This window comes from Diadema antillarum, unplaced genomic scaffold, assembly GCF_040938485.1.
Source record: "Diadema antillarum isolate AM-2024a unplaced genomic scaffold, OU_Dant_1.0 seq00000454_RagTag, whole genome shotgun sequence".
Lineage (NCBI taxonomy): Eukaryota > Metazoa > Echinodermata > Echinoidea > Diadematoida > Diadematidae > Diadema > Diadema antillarum.
The window spans coordinates 1,544,092-1,561,472 of record NW_027271426.1 but is presented as its reverse complement, the minus strand read 5'-3'; the positions used below and the strand labels follow the sequence as shown (position 1 = coordinate 1,561,472).

Here is a 17,381-nt window from a genome sequence, read left to right as displayed (position 1 = left end):
TGAGCTTCTTATCTAAATTGATTGTTTTGCTTTCATTTATCCACAAATCTTAGAACACGATAGCACCCTTCTTGTTCTCAGCTGATGACATAATCTCTTGATAGTTGGATGAAGTGACACAGAATATGCTGCATCAATGATCAGTGAGAGCATGAGCAAAAATGGGATGAATGTTGTTAAGTTCATGACCTTGTAAATGTCAGATAGTTGTTCTTTATTGAAGGCCAACTTTCACCAATACCCATCAGAAGGAATGATTTGGTCATGTGACCATGTCCGTGCGTGCAAAATACTCCTTATTTGTTTTGAAGGGGAAATGTTGCAAATTTGAATTTTGCTGGAATGATGCATTTTTCTTGTCTCTCCTATCGATTAATTGATACTGCAGTATTTGAACTTCAGATACATTCAAGTTTCAACATAATTTTTTTTTCGCTGGTTTTTTTTTTTTGTCACACAATTGAGCAACTTCGATACCAACAGAATTTCTCTGAGGTGATGTCAGTTTAGACTTTGTTAAAAGGAAATGATGCATTGTTGTAGGTAATCCTAGCAAGGTTTTTGTCCAACTGTAACTTGTGCATTGAATGGCCATTTGAAATAAATTATCATGTATTGAGAAATCTCTTCTGTAATGCATATTTTAGATCTGTCAAAACAATTCATCTTGAGTGGAGGGGAAAATGCTGGCACAATTATTTCTGTCAAACAGAAGAAAAAAACATAAAGATTATTTGTGTACCAGAGGCACAAGAAATAACATTTGAATTGTACATGTATGTATCTTTTGAAAATAAAAATTTTCCAAAAATCCATCCTTGTACTAACTTCTGTTTGTGATTAATGAATTTTCATTACATGAACTTGTTGCTGCTTTCATTCTGTCTACATGTATCTGTTTATCTACCTATCTATCTATTCATTTATTTATCTATCTATCCATCTATCTTTCTATCTATCCATCTATCTATCCATGTGTCTTATCTATCCACATATCTATTTATCCATGTATCTATCTATCTATCTATCTATCCATCCATCTATCTGTCCATCTATCTATCTGTGTGTCTGTCTTTCTATCTATCTATCTATCCATCTATCTATCTATCTATCCATCCATCTATCTGTCCATCTATCTATCTGTCTATCTATTTGTGTGTCTGTCTGTCTATTTATTTCTTTATATGTTGGCGTGTAGATACCTGTATGTATGATGCATCAATATGCACAAATGCGGATTAATAGTGTTGCCCAATGTGTTCCCTTATCTGGGTTTAACCACAAAATCATTTCGGCATGATCACCATCTACGATACTCCACACCTGATTTTTGATGTCGAGTCTTGTCTTTGCTGGTGTGAGTGTGTGTGTGTGTGTGTGTGTGTGTGTGTGTGTGTGTGTGTGCGTGTGTGTGTGTGTGTATGTGTGTTTGGGTATGTAGTGTATGCATTTGTTTGTATTACCAGTACAATGGTGTTCTTAAGTTGCACTGGAAATTTTTGCATTTAAGGGTCCAAGCAGGTAAAAATAGTGCACTTTTTAGAGGTTTCAAAGACATTGTAGGTTGCAGTCTTTATAGTTGAATTCCATGGTAAGTGCACTTTACTCAAACAAGTATGCCTCAATCAAAACATCTGAGGTTTCATTAAAACATAGAAAAAAAAAAAGAAGAAAGCATGGACCTTAAATGCTTTTGCATCGTGTTTGTTGCCTGATACTAACACAAATTGAAGTCAAATGATGTAATGATTCCATTCCCTCGTAAGTCTTCCATTTGCAATGAAATCCAAAGAAATTATGCCCTTCACATCAAATTATTCAACCCTGCAATGATTAAACAATGGTGATTCTCGAAAGAGGGATTATGTCAATTCTCAAATATAATTTCATTTTCATATTTTTTATACCGACATTCACATCACAAGGTGCCTTGTGAGGCCATGACATTGCATTACCTAATTTTCAATACCCCTCACCCACCCCGTTGTATTACATCATACAACAGAAGAAGAAGAAGAATAGACTGGTCTCTGTATTCAGATTTTGTGCATGCTTTCTTCACACAAGTTGCTCTTAACAATCACTAAAGCTTGCCAGAGTCTTGCCCTACCTATTATAGCAACAATAATGGAAATGGTAATGGTAATGGTTTATTTGAAAATTCATTTGCAGCCATGAAGATGGCTGAATTGCAGAATTTTGTACAATATCATATTTCATTCTATAACAACATACATAATCATACAATCATTCTACGATAAAAATATAAAACTACACAATTATATATACACATATAAAAGACACCTGATGACCAAAATAGCAAAATTAATCAAATACACTTATACATACACATTGAAAGAGCTACAAGAAAAATTAAACATAGTCTTCATGTCACTATCACATATGCATACACAAACTTATAGACTAAAATATATCAATAATACACAAATCATTATAGTTCTCCAAAAACTTTCAAATTTTATTTATACATGTACTGAAAAAAAATAGGCTTGCAGTGACGACATAAGATATATTAAACACTTGTGTATGGAGACGGAGAGAGAGAAACACAGAAGGGGTAGGAAGGAGATAGCAAGAGAGATAGAAAGAGACAGAAGAGAATACTTGGAATGAGATGTGCAAAGATATACAAAATAATGGATCTATTTCTTGTTCATCTTGTATTTCTATTATAATAATCTTTTCAATCCATATAATCTTATAACATTACCAGCTTTTTAACATTATTATATATATATTATAATAATTTAAATGTTTGGCATATGAACAACGCCTGGAAAAACTCAACCTGCACTCATTACACTACAGGAGACGAAGAGGCGACATGATTACTGTTTATAAGTTGCTCAATGGAAAGTTGGGGATTTCTGGTGACATGTTTTTCGAACCAGCCATCCACTCATCAACAAGAGGTCATAGATACAAGCTCTTCACCAAACGTTCAAGATTAGAACTGCGAAGTACATTTTTCAGCCAGAGAGTAGTTGCCGACTGGAACAGATTGCCTGCTAATGTTGTTGAAGCTTCCTCGATTAATAATTTCAAAGATTTATGAGACAGACATTGGAGGGGGGAAAAATTTAAAACCTCTGCTCCTCAACGCACATAAAGCAACAAAGTTGAAGATGATTATATTATGTTGAGACCGGAATACTACAGGACCAGTCCTCTACTTCCGTATCAGATGTGATGTGAGATGCGATGAAAGTGAATTCCTGCCGATGGGACTAATGGTAGGGAGCCAGGGTGAATGAAATGCTTCATTACTAAGCTGTAGGAAAAGAAATATCCATGAATTACAATAAATTACAGAAATGGTCTATTCCTTTAATAGGACTTAACAGGAGGGAGCAGTTGAATGAAATGCTTTATTAATCGGCTGTATGAAGAAAAAAAAATCTGTAAATTTAGTACAATACAGAAACGGTTTATATATTCATTCATTATTACCAATTGCAACTGATGTCACCTGATTTTGTAAAACTTGAAATGAGAAAACTTCTGTATTTTCTTCAGATAAATTTTTATATTAATTACTTCTGATTGGTATTCTTTTTATGAAAGTCAACAATATGGAGGGGAGTATCTCTTCAATATATTCCACTTTTTACCTGTTTTTAGGGTTTTTCACAGCCGCGAACAAGTTAAGTTACAATGGTCTGTGTATTAAATGGTCTATAAAAAATGAACTGTTTGGTTTTCAGTTATAATGCAATCATATGACTATTATGCAACGAGGATCAAAATTATCGTACTGCAAGCATGCAGTGACATCACATTAGGTATGTAATAAATTCCGGGACTTGACTGCCAGCTAGATGATGGGGCCAGAATGAAATGATGTGCATTCATATAGATCATGTGATAATAACTGTATGACAAAAGATTTCACCTTGTCTATACAATCTAGTTTTATGTAACATTTGACAGTCCCCTAGAAGTTCTGAGTTATATTTTCCCATCAAGACAATATTTCACAGCTTTGTTTTGCTTTGTTTTGCTTTGTTTTGTTTTGTTTTTGTTTTTTGTTAAAGAACTTTAATAGGAAGATATCTCAATCAGATTGGAAGTAAAACTCTTCAATTCTATAATTTTAGCATTTATATGTTGTTAAGTCCATGGTAGTCATTGTTTATTTGTTCTTTAGACAGTTGGGTTCAATTTTAGGGTTCAGATCAATAGACACTTATAGGGCCTATATAGGTGCAGATCGTAGTTAATTATACTAAAAAGGATAAAATAACAACTTAGCTAGTCTTCATGATTAACAAGCTGATGATAACGAACGAAGAAAGAAGAGAGTATGTATGAACAGTGAATACACGTTTTTAACGGCAGAACAAAAAAACAACAACAACAACAAGGAAAGAGAAAAAGTGGGCGTGGCAGTTTCTACGCACAGGGGAAAGTTCTGCCACCTGACAGCTTCTGGTCACCTGATACTTATCTTATTTCTACGTGTACAGTATGCGCGATCGCGATATGCACCCAGCCAGCGCACGGGCGGGCGGGTACACGCAGCGTCCGTAGAGTTCGCACGTAGAATTAATTAAGAATGCAAGATTGACGGTTTACGTAACAGCTCACAAAACCATGCCATGTCGGTTGTACCCGGCTGAATAACATTGAGCTAAGCAAGTGCGGAGCAACAAGTTAATTTAATCTTTTCAGAGGAGTATCTGAGGTGAAAAAGGAAGAGAAATGGCGCCCTGTTTCTTGAGTGCTATCCAAAGCCCAATCCAAGCCTTCCTGAGACCGGCAATATGGATACCCGGTTTGAACAGACTGCATAGTCACAGAGAACAGTAAGTCACTGCAAAATAACCCCTCCAAACTAAAAATGCTTGAAGAATCTAATCGTGCATTTCAATTACACTAGAAGATATACATGCAGTCCTCATCAGTGATAATCTTTCGTGATCATTGGCATTGATGGAACTAGTAAAATGAAGTTAGTCATAGCGTTTGAATATGAAGCACAACGCCAACGCCAACGCCAAACAGTCGACATTGTTATCTACACTCCAGCCCATGAGCCAGGGTAGCTATAGGAATCCGGGCCGGGGTCGGGTGCGGCCCACAGTGCGGCCCCGCCACATGCAGCTCAGGATCATGCCTCAGCCATAATATAATTACAGGCGGGCACAACAAATGGTGTCTACTACAATGTATGATTATGCAAACCTGCAAAGTCTCCCTGATTCTGCAGGAGTTGCCCTGAAAAAACATTAAGTACTTTTACTAGTTTAGACTAGTCACTAGAATTTAGAAACCCTAAATCTCGACACAAATATTAAAACTCAAGAGCCTCCCTGGCCCTGATGGTCTGTTACCATTTGAGATGCATGTTACATTTGGGTCTCTCCTATAACCCCGGGGTGCTGTAACCAGTAACAGCGACGTGTTGGTGTCACCGCTGCACGCATAACCCCAGAACTCTGTAACCAGAATGCGTTTGGGTCGCCAGTGCTGTTAGGTATCTCCCTGATGTGAAAGCTTCCCGGCATCTCTCGACTTTGATGTGGGAATATATATAATAAGAATGTTTACAGCTGTGGCATACAAACTTGTGACAATTATATGTTATATGACAATGCTGTGAATTTTTGATTTTATCCTATTTGTAGCACAAGTGATGTTGCTTAAAAATTCCTTCTACTCTAAAATTACGTCTGCTAAAAACAGAATTCTCGTCGGTGCTCACATTAATTTCATCATTCTAGCATTAAAGTGCAGTATAAAGGAATGTTTGGTGTCTATTATTAAGTACCGACGTTACCGGTATTTAATTCAGCCTCTCGGATATGTGCAAAATGCACATGATTTATAAATTACTGTAAAAGCCATATATTTAGCAAGTCTAAATTTTTGTGAATCAAGACTTCCCGATGATTTTGCGAGTGGTTAAATTCGTGATCTTGGAGTCCTGAACTGAACGGAAAATACACGTACATCACATTCATATTGGGATGAGAGTCAATTTTTTTCGCGGGTCTTTAATTTCAAGAATTGCAGCTGACTCGCGAAAAATAAAAACCTCGTGAAATATTGGCATATGTGATGTCATGAGTAATATCCTGATCATTCTCGATCACAGCTGTGGTGGTTTTCAACAGTGGTTTTCAACTTGATCAGTTTGATTGTTTATGCAACTCATATACTACCTCAGCTTTAGATTACTCTGCACAAGAAGAAGCTATGCTTGAAGTAAATTTTAGGTGCATCATCCCAGCAATTATAGATCACTTCCACTCTCAAATCTGCCTTCACATCCTGAATTATGACAATTTGATTTACTTGGATGCAGTGCCCAGGACAGTTTAACAACTTACCAGGTATGTGATGTATTCAACATTGTTTTGCCTTGCCACTATAAAGGGGGCAGACAGACGTTATTCCTGAAACAAGTTTCAAAATGTACAGAATTATTATTCCTCCATGCATGACAACCTGATGCATGATTTGCAGCAGACATCAAAAGAGAAGGCACACATAATACTAATTGAGCAGTATAGTGTACAAAATGTCGTCAAGAGCGCACCCCCCCCCCCCCATAAAAATTATATTTATCATTTCATCTCATAGGTGGGTGTCACTGAGTGCTACAGCTGACCAACTGACTGAGGAGCTCGTCCAAGCGGTAGACAGGGTAGCGGAAGCTGACCCGCGTACAACATACAAAATTACCAAGGTACTTGAATTATATTTATAAATTCTTATCCTAGCCTGCAACTTGAAACCTAGTTCTCAACAGTCACTGAGTGCTTGATCACAGAAATCAAGCTCAGAAATAGCATTAACTACTCAATTCCATCTGGTCAACATCAAATGACAATTTCGACAAGTCCATGTTTGATTCTTTACAGGCCCTATATCATTCATTTATTTGTACAAATTTTATCAACTTTGTCTTGCTATTGGAATTCAGTTTCTTGATCTGAACTGAAATGATACAATGCTTATTTAGCCATCCATTCTGTCTTTATTTTCTTCCTGTAACGATTGTGTGTTATATGTTTAGTACTGTTTGATATTTTTTTTTTTTTGGTTAGGTTGTTTGTTTGTTTTGCTTTGCTTTATTTTATTCATCAAATAGCAAGTTCACTTGTAATCTTTAGTTTGAATTCATGTGTCAGACCACACAAAGTAATTTTGGTCCTAGATCTTTCACATAAATGTCTGACATGTTTCTGTCATCAAAGGTTAGTGAAGGTGCCATACATTTGGAGTATTAGCAAGTCAAAGAACATCCAGGCTTCTATTAGCTGTGCACTTGACCAACTTTTCAAAGGTTGGACAAGAATGTGGAACCTCATCTACAGGACACGTCATATTTCATGTAAGACATTTAAAGTCAGTGTATACAAGAAAAGTGGCTGAAATCAGAGGGTTAGTTCCTACTCTTTCTATAGCTCTCTCTGATTATGACATTAATGATTGTTGATTGATCGCTTTTTAAAGGTGATACCTGAGTTTCTCTTTGTGGTATACCCTTTTTTCATAATTCATGATATTCGTCTCAACACCAGGTCGACAAAGAGAAGCACAGAGTCCAGATCTTCAACTGGACGTGGGCGGAGTGGCTGGATGTCGTGGAGATTGAGTTCAGGGATGGCGCCAATGGAGGAGTAGAAGCTAAGGTCAGTTAGAGAAGAGTTCCATTTGAGGTCAGGAGGGGGGAGGCGGGAGGAGCTATCATGCAAAGCTAGCTGCCAAGTCTACCTGATTCTGCAGGAGTCTCCCTGAAAATGTCAAAATCTGTTCATGTCTGAATACGAGAATATGAGAATCTCCCTGATTTGGGAATTATTTTCACCCATTGAAATGCATGTAACACACAGATATCTCCCTGATTGCTGTGTGCAATCTCCCTGATTTGGATGTGGGAATGTTGGCAGACCTGTGTCATGGGTGAGGAGGGAGAAGGTGTCATTAGGCTCGGTCAGACTGGCAAAAGATCGAGGAGATCAAGTTCACAATCTTTAAGATCTCAAAATTTTGCCAATGTAACCGCAAACTTCTTGCGAAACTTACCACTCCAACCAGGGATATTTCCTTCACTCCCGACAAACTTCTCAATCTGTTTGCGGGCGGTGTCTCCGAAGTGCGAGGCCCTTTGTCATGTACAGTGTGCATTGTTACATCACAATCACTAGCCATCAGACGACACGCTCTTTCTTCTTTCTTGCACGCACATGTCAATGACCCAAACTTCTTGATCCAAGTATGGCTGCCAGTGTGACCGCACAACAAAAGATCGCAAAAACCTCGCGATCTTTAACTTCTCAATCCTTTGCCAGTCTTATTGGGCAAAGCCACTTTTCTCCTTAATTTGACCTTCAGCCACTGGAAGCTTTTCTACTAATGCCTGCACTATGAAATGCTATTCAGTTGGGTTGGGGAGGTGGGTGGGGCAGGCGGAGAAGGTACATGTAGCATAGTACAAGCTACTTTTCCCCTTAACCCGTTGAGGACGGTGTGATTTTGCTACAACACACATTTCCCATAGACACTTGCCTGAGTATACTCGGGACTCGTCCTCAATGGGTTAATCTGACCTTCAGGCATTGGGAGCTATTTCTACTAATGCTGTGGAATGCTGTTCAGTGAGTGTCTTATGTTAGCCTAATCCTCCAGATTTCTTGTTCTATCATGAAAGTAAGATGTGTGAGAAAACACTGGCACAAGTGGGTTGTGCAAGAGTGTACATGTACAGTGCTTGCAGTAAAATTGATGAGATTGTGAATGTATGGTATGGAAATATGTAATATGACTTTTGTTGCTAAAAACAGACTTTGTTGACAAAAACACTTCAGTAGAGACACTGTTTTTTCACTCCAGCAACAATGATCGATGAATGTTTCCAAAATTGGAGTGATTTCAAGTGTGCTCAAAGTAGTCCGGTGCTGACAGCCAGGGCTGGGACTATGTCATTTGGTGAACATAATTTAAAAATGATAGGACGAGTGTCCTTCGGCTAAAAAAGGATTTAGTGGTATTAGTGAGGTAGCTGCTTGAAAATGCTTTGCTCATCGCACTGTCACGTAGCATTTTTATACTGCCATACTTTTGATTTGACAGTAGACCATACAGCCTGTGGTTACTGTTGCAACAAAATAAAAGGGAAAGTGTTTTTTTTTTTTTTACATTTCTTGATGTTTCAATTTCTATGGGCTCGCACAGGACTGAACCTCTGGAATGTTGATGAGGAAGAGTGGAATGTAAATTGAGGAAGACATGTGTGATGAGAGCATAGTCCAACATGTGCATATTTGTGTATGAGGCACTCTGCCAGTTACATAGTATGCTGATGTCTTCTAGGAATTAATTTTCACATGGTATTTCTGTTGATATTACAATGATTCTAGAAGTGGCTTGCAGCAAATCAGAATTTCATTCTTTTTCCCTCATGTACGAATGGTACGTGAGTTTATTCTTCTTATTGTCATGTTTGATTATACCATATGATTTTGATATCAACAAAGATAACCATTGATATGATACATTTTCCATCTTTTTTCCTTGATTTCTGTCTTTTTAGTGCCATTCATTCTCCAGCGGGTTCCTGCCAACTTGGGTCCCCCTCTGCTTCCTCTTCAATGTTGTGAGTATGACACCGAAACAGGAATGAATGCTTGCAAGTGCTGTGTATGTAGTTGGTCCCTAGGGCTGGTGGGGCCGTGATGGGGCCGTGATGGGGCCCAGGACCACCAATGGGGGTGTGAAGGGGGGGGGGATGGAGATGAGGATCAAATCACTAGAAATCCTGAACAGGGGGAGAGGGTTGTAGTTTAGCATTGTTTCTCATCAGTTTGTTTTGTTTACTAGAAGGAAAAAAGAAGAAGAAGAAAGATCTTTTTCTCTTTCTTTTCTCCCTTTTTTTTGCCAAACGTGTGTATGTTTGTGTCTGTCTGTCTGTCTGTGTGTGTGTGAATGTGTGTAAATCATGGCCCATGGCATGTACAAATATCTGGATGACCTTTAACATTCATGATTCTCTCTCCTGTTGACTCACGTCCACGAGATGAGATTTAAACTTGGCTCTCAACAGATAGACATACAATGTGTATAGGTATGCATGGACAAAGAGGAAGTTCAGCCATGGTATTTGTTGGTGCTAGCTATGGTGCTGGGGAACTTGGATACTGAGTCTTGAACTTTGATACTGCTCTGGTATGAGCAGCATGTTTATTGACAGCAAACAGTCGAGGCAGAGACATGCTGAATGACACAAACACAAGCATTTGCCAACAAAAGAACAAAAAAAAAAATGTAATTCTTGTTTTCATCACCAGCGATGCTCGGTATTATCAAGAGTGCATATATACTAACATTTGTGCTCTGAATAGAATGCTAGTGAATGTTTGCAAGGTAACCATATTGCTTATAATATGTTTTATATTACAATAGGACATTTATATTCACTCCAGGCAATATGCAAATTAGAGACATTATTATACAACAATTTTTTTTTTCTCTGTGACCACCAGAGGGAAAAGCAGATTTCCAACATATGGTAAAAGAAGGTAGAAAAGTTATATTCATTTATAAATGTTTCATATGGTTTTAAGCACTCTCAAGGACTCTCCTGGGATCCTTGGTGTGTATACAGAGAAATAGATAAAAACAACCCGAAAACATGATGCCTTCAGCCACACTTCAGTGTGGAGGCATAAAATAGCAGATACTCACATTTTTACACAGAAATTCTTATACTGTTTTTACACAATTTGTTATAAGCTTTCATTATCTCAACTCGCTTAGGCTTCTTCCGTGATGTGTACATGCTAATCATACCTCCAGAGACAGAAAAGAATTTAGATCAAACTGTCGTCTGCCCAGACAGGTGTCATTGATATCTCTGCCACCGAGGGAAGACTTTTTCATGCTAATGTCATAATGAAATCCGTGTACCTTACTTTTCTACTGCTGAAATGAGTCGATGACTTAAAGTGACATATTTTTTTTCTCCTCTTCACTCTCTTCAACTTTTTTTTCCCTATTTTTCAGCTGCTGTTTTTCTTTCCCTTTCTTGACATTGGGCTAAATGCGAGGCGGCTGTCGCGATTGCGGAAATCTATGGCCGGTGCTTGTGAATTACAGAAGTCAAAGTAGATTTCTTTACCATTTTGTGCACGAGGTGAATAATCAGTTGTGTTTTGTGTGTACCGCTTGCAACTGCTGTCATATCGCCCATTGTAAAACACAGCGTCTTCTTCTTACTTGTGCTTTCTGCATATTATTAAGTTTTCGTCCAGCAGCCAATATCGTTGCACCCCATTCACTGATGTTTATAACCTCTGCTTCTGCTCAGCAAGTGTGCAAAATATAGTCATGGTTGAATACATAGCCTGAGTGTTCTCTTAAGTCTATTTGACTATTTATCCATATTTTTATTTCTTCGTTTCTTTAATAATCATTATATTTGTTTATTTAGCTTTATAGTTAAGATATGATAGACACCAGGTCGTCGGCTGAGAATGAGAAGGGTGTTAAGGTCCCTTGAATAGTATGGCTTTAGTGGCAACTTAACACCCCTATCATTCTCAGTCAACAAAGTTATTGTTTGTCAGTTTGATGTGTATTCATTTGTATTTTTGATGAGAAATCGTTCACTGCGAATAAATTTCACCTACCTATCTATCGAGAAAGTGCCTGACTTTAAAAATGTGTATGCATAGATGGGGCTATGCATGTACTGTCCCGCATGAGGTAAAGTATGTGTTAAGTAATGGGTCTTCCACCATTGGATATGGTACACCACCATGATCTGCAAAGCTTTTGATAGTTTGATAGTAATATGAAAACAGCCCAGCTTAGCTCTCCTCTACAGCCCTTGATATCTCCGTCATTGCCAAGATATCACACAAATATTTAGGCAACACTATGTCTTGGTATAGTTTTGCATGCAGTGCAATTCATTTTAAACTAGAAAAGCACTCAGAGAGCACAGACCTCCGCCAAGCAGATCATTTCTACCCATATACTGTACGCACATGCTAAAAATTGTCCAAATTTTCAATGATAAAGAAGCCTAGTGTTCACCTCATTAGCTTCCTGCTGTGCGGCTCCTTGAGGAGAGCATGCACTTTAGTGCATGTATGCAAACCTCAAATATGTGCAGCTTGAACTCTCAAGTTCATTGACCCTATTTGCCTAAAGATTAACAAAAAAACCTTCAAAAATTTATAAAAATCCCTGATCACTAGCAAAATTTGATCAGTTGCTTCGTGTGTTATCAACTTTTCTTGCAATCATTCAAATCCATTCACTACACTTTTTGAGTTATTGTGCACACAGACAAACAAACCAACCAATGCCGACAAAAACATGACCTTCTTCGCGGAGGGTATTAAACTTTTCCTACTGACCCTCTATCTCTCTGTATGTACCTATCTAGCTATCTATATATCTATCTATCTGTCTGTCTATCTATCCATCCATCTATCTATCTATCTATCTGTCTGTCTGTCTATCAATCTATCTATCTGTCTATCTATCTGTCCGTCTGTCTATCTATCTATCTATCTGTCCATCTATCTATTTATCTATTATTATCAACAAATCCCTGTCTACGGGAGTTGTTCCACGTGAATGGAAAAAGGCTCGGGTAGTACCGATATTTAAAGCAGGAGATATTTCTTCGTTGAATAACTACCGCCCCATCTCAATCTTACCAACAGTGAGTAAAATTATCGAAAGGGCCGTACATCAACAACTGAGCGAATTCATGAATGCGAATGATTTACTACACCCTAATCAATCTGGTTTTAGACCATTTCATTCCACATCAACTGCTCTGGCAAAACTTGTGAATCAGCGGTCTTTGAATATAGATAATAATCAAATTTCTGGAGTTGCCTTCATAGATCTTCGGAAGGCATTCGACACTGTAGATCATGACCTACTTTTACATAAATTAAAGTGTATAGGGTGTAGTAAGACGACTGTAGATTGGTTTAAATCCTATTTAAGTGACAGACAGCAAGTGACGCAATTCAAAGGAGCCAAGTCCCACCCTTCAACTATTAAATTGGGTGTACCTCAAGGGTCAATTCTTGGTCCCCTTTTATTTTCAATATATGTCAACAGTCTACCCGAGTGTACTTCAGAAGGTGTTATAGATATGTACGCTGACGATACGACCCTCACTGTCAGTGCTAATGACGCGACAGTTTTAGAAGAAAAGATAACTGTTGCACTAAATAAAGTAATGGGGTGGATTAAGAAAAATCGGCTCGTCCTTAATACTGACAAAACTTCTGTCATGATTATCAGCTCCCGTGCTAATCTCGGGAAAATTGAAAATTTCAGTATTTCATTAGATGGTAGTCGGATTAAAAGAGTTCAGTTCACTAAATGTTTAGGTGTTTTAATAGATGAAGAACTGAAATGGTCTAAACAAATCGAAAATGTATGTAAACGTACCCAAAAAAGTGTCTGCATGATAAAGAGAGCGAAGGCCTTTTTGCCCCAACAATCCCTAAAATTACTTTATAATAGTCTAGTGTTACCACAATTTGATTACTGTTCTGTTGTTTGGTCAAACAGATTTCAATACCATACAACTAAGCTAGAAAAAATTCAAAAGAGGGCAGCAAGAATAATTTTGGACAAAACATATGACACACCGTCGGCTGATTTATTCAAAAGTCTTAAATGGATGACACTAGACAAACGTTTTGATTTCAGCCGCGTTATGATGATATATAAATGCGTCCATAACTTAGCACCTTCGTACCTTCAGGTGCACTTAGTTAAGCCTAGTGATGTACATGAACATCATACAAGGCTAATAGACAGTGGAAATCTATGTGTGCCAAGATTTCGCTCTGATTGTCACAAGTGCAGCCCAATCGTATCCTCTGTACTTGAATGGAACAGGCTAGATCATTCAATTAGATCAGCTTCTTCCATATATTCATTTAAGAGATTGTTTAAGCAAAGTTGCTATTTGTAAGTAACACACGAAATTCATTCTGGGCTTTATCATTCCTGTATAATAGCGTTTTTAATTGTTATTTCGGCATTCTGGTGAACTCTTGCTGTGGCATGTACTTTTTATGTTACTTTGCAATGTACAGTATGCTGGTATGTATCTACACTGTATTATGTCATCTTCTGTATATACGTTTTGCTATTTAATGTACATATGTTCATCAATATTATTCAGGGCTCCATGGAAGACCACTATTTATTGGTGAATGGACTACCCTGACAAAAGATTAGAAATAAATAAAAAATAAATAAAAAAATAAAAATCTATCCATCTATCTATCTATCTATCCATCTATCTACCTATCTGTCTCTATCTATCTGTCTGTCTGTCTGTCTATCTATTTCTCTATCTGTCCATCTATCTACATTGTATTTATCTATCCATCTATTTATCTATCTATCTATCTATCTATCTGTCTCTATCTATCTATCTGTCTATCTATCTATCTCTATATCTATCTATCTATCTATCTCTCTGTCTCTCTCTCTATCTATCTATCTTTCTTTCTGTCTATCTCTATATCTCTCCCCATTTCTCTATTGCATGAATGTAGGAATTAAAGGGATAGTACAGTTTTGGTTGAGATGAGAATTAGGCTTTTCAATTTTCACAAGATACCAAGAAAACACTTATGATATAGTACAGAGCCTACCATTTTAAGAGGAATTCAAAGTTTATTTGATGAAAATCGGGTTTGGAATAACTGAAACATCCAAAAACAAAGTAAAACAAAGCGATCATTACAAAGTGTGGGTCCCACACTTTACTAGAATCATTCTTTTTTGGATATCTCAGCCATTTCAAAACCAATTTTTATCAAATAAACGTTGAATTCCTCATAAAATTGCATGCTCTTTCATATTTCATATTAGATTTCTCTCTATCTCACCTAAAAATGTTAGAAACCGGAAATTAGGTCTCAACCACTACTGTATGATCCCTTTAAAGGGATGGTCTAGTTTTGGATAAGATGGGGGATTCAGATTTTAACTTTCTGTGAGATAATTAGAGACCTCTTATGAAATGTTAAAGGGCTACAATTCAAATGGAAATTCAAAGTTTATCTGATGAAAATTGGTTTTGAAATAACTGAGATATTAAAAAAAAAGTAAAACAAAGTGGTCCCATTAAGGTGGGTCCAACCCTTGATTAAGATCTCTTTGTTTTTTTTTTAGTATCTCCATCATTTCAAAACCAATTTTCATCAAGTAAACTTTGATTTCCTTTTAAATTTGCATGTGCTTTCATATTTCATGACTGATTTCTCTTTATCTCACAAAAAAAAATTGGAAACCTGAAGTCTCATCACATCCAAAACTCTACCATCCCTTTAAGCAGCAGCTGCCAGATAGACCATGACAAATCAGAATATGCATCAATGAACACACTATGATGAATTGATTTATAGAATATGGTTAAGAATATCGCCAAGTAGAAGCACCAAAATAAGTCACATGTATTCTCTTTATGCCAGACTACCCATGGCAAATCAAAATCTACACCAATGAACACATGCCAGGGTAATGATAAACTGGGTTTAAGAATGTAGCCAATGAAAAGTGCTGAAATTAGTCATATGTACTTTCTTTATTTTCAGCCAATGCATGGTAGTGCAAGAAGTGTGCAATAAAAAAAGCATATCTGCACTGCATGTTATCATATTTATGGCAATTAACCAATTGCCCTGTACAGCCAACTATAGCTGATGTGTGCACGGCATGAACGCAAGCAACCACTTTGAATCTTATGCACAGCCTATAGAAGAGCAGCCCCACTGTATTGAAATGCAAAGTTTTACCAGTTGATAAAATAGTTCTGATGTACAAAGTTTCACTATCTGATATCATAATTCATAAACCATTTTATAAAACAAATAATGCACTGATTTAAGGTTGTGATGTTAGTGGTGGAGATGTAATGCAGTCTTGGCTATTCCAAATGTCATGCAACCTGGCTGTACCTTTGTAAATACCTTTTAGTAAGCTACATCTTCCTCACTAACTCACTCTCCTCCGGGCATTATTTGTATGATAAAGGAAAATAAAATGTCAAGTCAGGCCCTGCATCAATCTTTATTCTTTCCAGATCCTCTTCTTCATTCCATTCTACGATAACAAATTCAACTCCACGCGGCTCGAGAGACTTCGCAGTGCATTGGTGACCGATTGTCTCCTGGTCCCCAAGGATTCGCAAAGATCCAACGAGGCCACGCCCATTCTGTCATCAGATGCATCCGCCCGTCCGGGCTCCCATCGCTCTCTCTCCTCGTCGGGCGGCAACGGGGAGCCCACCGATGCCAGCTTCGGAGGCGTCCCCATCGCCACGGAAACAGGGCGGTACCAGGATGCCACCCTCAAGGTTGCAGATTCTCGCACCTCAACGCCCTCCAGGTCAGATTCCCAAGCGCCTCCTCCAGCAAGTTCGCCTTCAGAGAACATCCCACCGGAATCTCTCCAGTCGGATTCTACAAACGACAAAGGCCAAGTAATCTCAAGTGAAGACATTCACAGAGATGCTTCTGCAGATGATGTTCATGTATCTGGAAATGACAACCATATCCAACAAGACCAGACTCAGTCACCCCCTGATCTTTCTACAGATAACAAAGACTTCTCAGATCCGATGCACAGCACAGAGCCAGTGATTGCTTGAACTGTGTTTTTTCTGTCGTGTCCTGATACAGGAAAATCCCGTTGTAACGAACTCTCTTTCAATAAGGTGCTGCTTTTAACATGGTGATTTGGCAGTCCCGGTTTTCCGTTTCTGTGTTTAGTACATTTGTAACAAGATACCAGTTATAGCACGATTCAATCAGTGGTCCCAACAATCTCATAGTCGGGTTTCCCTGAACTATAAACCATGCATTGACAGCTTCACATTTTCACTCGTGGGTGTTAAGGGACTTTCTACAATAAATAAAACATCTTTTCCGATAATGCACATGTATGCATTGTGCAAGGTCTAGACTTAGGGTGTCATGTTTTTGAGTACTAGTAAGTCCACTGCCACACCATTCAGCATTATGCTTATCTTGATATCTATTCACCCTTTCTACAATTTATTCATCTTTACACCCCCACCACAAACTGCCCCTTAACCCTATTTTAACTGGGCTATTTGAGATCAAGTTTTTACTGGGAGGGGGGGGGGGGTCAATTTCAGATCTCGGCCGCCGATCGCGCGATCACCGCAAAATTTTGCCTGAAGATAGAGCTGGATGTCAACTCAACTACAAGATTACGTGGTCATACAAAAGAAAAATTTTGATTTTCTATTTTTAGTAAATTAATTGTGCAAATTTACACATGAAATCATATTTTCACCTATAACTCCATTAAAAAGACTGAATGATTGCTAGATT

General features: G+C 37.8%; 1 protein-coding gene across 1 annotated transcript; it reads left to right on the top strand.

Moving 5' to 3' along the window:
• Nucleotides 1–4,575: 4,575 nt before the first annotated feature.
• LOC139732884 (uncharacterized) lies at nt 4,576–16,672 on the top strand. The gene is made up of 5 exons (XM_071643719.1): nt 4,576–4,826; nt 6,607–6,712; nt 7,551–7,661; nt 9,563–9,625; nt 16,106–16,672. The coding sequence occupies exons 1-5, from the start codon at nt 4,723–4,725 to the stop codon at nt 16,670–16,672; spliced, it is 951 nt and encodes a 316-aa protein (XP_071499820.1). The 5' UTR covers nt 4,576–4,722.
• Nucleotides 16,673–17,381: the final 709 nt, after the last annotated feature.